The sequence below is a fragment of the Solanum pennellii genome, chromosome 4, assembly GCF_001406875.1.
Source record: "Solanum pennellii chromosome 4, SPENNV200".
Classification (NCBI taxonomy): domain Eukaryota; kingdom Viridiplantae; phylum Streptophyta; class Magnoliopsida; order Solanales; family Solanaceae; genus Solanum; species Solanum pennellii.
Genome location: NC_028640.1, coordinates 41,159,086 through 41,162,098, shown reverse-complemented (window position 1 = coordinate 41,162,098; position 3,013 = coordinate 41,159,086). Strand labels below are relative to the sequence as shown.

The following is a 3,013-nucleotide window of genomic DNA, read 5'->3' as shown; positions in this document are numbered from 1 at the left end:
TACTACTACTACTACTACTACTACTACTAACCAAGAGAAGTGAAACCCAATAATTTTAATAAAGTTCGGAAGTAAAATAAAAGTCCAATAACAATTATTAATATGAAAAATAAGTCAACTTAATTCAATCCCCAAAACCTGATTATCACGTGCACAAGCCTCTAAAGTAAATACTAGAATTGAAGTTATATATGCAAGTCTCAAATGACATTGTGTTTCAAGTAAAAATAAAATCATAAGCAGGAGTAAGAAGGTCTGTTATGATGATAACAACTACCTTAAAATCTCCACAGAAAGCCTCGGAAATGAAGAGAATCGACGGTATCACGAAGAAGATCTAAGTTCGTAACCAACAACAATTTGTAGAAGCAAAAGGTGAGTACCAAACAATACGATGCCCAACAAGCGAACCTCTAAACACATGCTAAGGCAACAAAATATGGGTACTCCTTACACCCTAACCAAACCTCCACACTACAATTTGCATAAAACCAACCCAACAACATCAACACTCGAATATATTATATATTCTCAATAACAACTAAATATTCAATGGTCACAAGTTTACAGAATAGCACTCACAAGATCAGCAAAACACAAGTTTAAGTTCATCAATTATAAAAATGTGTAAATGAAATGCAATGTCATGTATAATGATTCATGTCTTCCCTGTTGATACACACCCGTTGTCTGAGACCTAAGGAAGACATATATGTCCATGCATCCATCACGTTATGCGATACGATCCTTGATAATAGTAACCATTGCGACGCACGATACGATCCTCGAAATGGTTCATCCTCTTATCACATAACACTTATCACAACCATTTCTCAGAAACCAGTGCAAATGACATGTGCAAACAATTAAATGAGAAAATAACCATTTAGATAACAAGACACCATTCACAACAATGCAATTGTTATAAAACATCAACAAATAGTCCATAAGCCTTTATATAATTCTCGAACATAACACAAAAAATATCATAAGCTAACAAGGATTTAGAAATCCACTTGCCTTAGCCAATCGAATAATCACTCCCGGACTTGAGCTTTTCCCTTTCGTAGAGTTTCCAATTCAATGCAATATATTCAAGTACATATTCACAATAAGATTATAAAACTAAAAACACTCATGTAGCTATAGGTTTAGCCTAGAGCCAAAAGCTTACCCAAATTTATAATTAAGTTCGTAATTCTTGATGCCAATTAACATTTCAACTATTCCAAGTTTCAAGCTTAGGGTTAAACTTCAACTTCTCCAATATCATAAATCAAATGATATTTATACAATTTCTTAACCCAATATTTAATTACCTATCTCAATACATTAAATATTTATTTATAATATGATACATGAAAAAAGAACCACTAACTATAAAATCTAACCGGTCATGCAAATGAACAACTCACGAGATTCCAACAAATAATCCCTTCCTCACAATAATTGCATAATGCATTAATAATATTCACATCCACCATATTTTCACTTCAAATCCCCCTTTTGTTAAACCCCCAGCAATGTACTAACAACTATTCCATTCTCACACTTTATTTCAATCCAATGATTGACTCATCATGGACAATCATTGGCCCACCATCATATACTCAATCAACCTACATGCCGTAAATTTTCGAAATAGCCTCACAGTCCACCTTATCAAACATTCAACAATATACCATAATTACCATCCAATATTTTTTTTAATTATAATATCTTTATTCTATTATCTAACCCTGCCCTCTCAAATGCCAACAATTCATTTATCCTCACCTAACCTCCAAATTTACCCAATTACGGATGACACACTAAATCAGAAGAGAATATTAATTATTCTGTTAAACCCAAATCTCAAATTCATACGAGACTCTATTTTATCACACAATCAATTAGTTAAATAAGTTACAACTAATTGATACTACTAATTGTTACTTGAAGAGATTCGTCATATTCGTTCTACGCCGCTTTTGCTATTTTTTTTTCTTCTAAATTAATAGTTTATTAAAGCAAACAAAATCCACTGACTTATTTTTTGAATACATGGTTCTAATAGTATAAGGTCTTAAATAAATTATCACTTTAACCCATTAACTATCAACTAAGTCATTCATATATCTTTACTTATCAATTAATTAACTCTAGTCAAAATTTCAAAAACATGACCTTCCGGGTCATTACATTATCCATCACTAAAAATCATGTTCGTCCTTGAAAAGAAGGTGAAAGAAAGAACCAGAAGCTTCAAAAAGCTAAGAATATCTGGCAAGCATGTCAGACTATTTCTCCCATTGTCTCTCTCATTGATCGGTGCTTCCACTGCGCCTTTTTCGAAGCAATCTTCTTGGTCTGAAGCTTTCGAACTTGCCTGTCCAATATAACTATATGTTCCTCCTCAAATGTCATGTTTGGACCCAACTCCATTGAATTGAGGGAAAGTACATGTGACTCATTCAGAATATACTTTCGAAGCATAGAGACATGGAAAATAGGATGAACTGCCGACAAATTAGGTGGCAAATCCAACTCATAGGCCACCTGTTCCACTTGGCTAAAAATCTCAAAAGGTCCAATTAATCTAGGGCTAAGCTTGCCCTTCTTTCCGAACCTCATCACACCCTTCATGGGTGATACTCGGAGCCAAACATGATCAGCCTCATAAACACTAAGGCTCTAACTCTCCGTCTGCATAAATCTTCTGTTGACTCTGAGTTGTCAACAATATATATTGAATCATACGGACTTGCTCTATAACATCTCTAAGAAAGTTTGTATCCAAAGAGTTTATCTTCGCCGAATTAAACTAACCAATCGGAGATCTACACCGTGTACCATACAATGCCTCAAATGGCGCCATCTAGATATAGAGTGATAACTGTCATTGTAGATAAACTCTACTAAGGGTAAGTATCGATCCTATCTATCATCAAAATCGATCACACACGCCATGAGCATCCCTTTCAACACTTGAATCGCCTGCTCGGAGTGAACATCTTTCTGAGGTTGGAAAGTT

The 3,013-nt window shown here is 34.3% G+C and overlaps 1 protein-coding gene across 1 annotated transcript; it reads right to left on the bottom strand.

The window, feature by feature from the left end:
- Positions 1-2,274: 2,274 nt before the first annotated feature.
- On the bottom strand, positions 2,275-2,625 carry LOC107016706. The gene has a single exon (XM_015217097.1). The coding sequence runs from the start codon at positions 2,623-2,625 to the stop codon at positions 2,275-2,277; it is 351 nt and encodes a 116-aa protein (XP_015072583.1).
- Positions 2,626-3,013: the final 388 nt, after the last annotated feature.

Coding starts and splice junctions, on each gene's coding strand:
- LOC107016706 (XM_015217097.1), bottom strand. CDS start 2,625: ATGAAGGGTGTGATGAGGTTCGGAAAGAAGGGCAAGCTTAGCCCTAGA.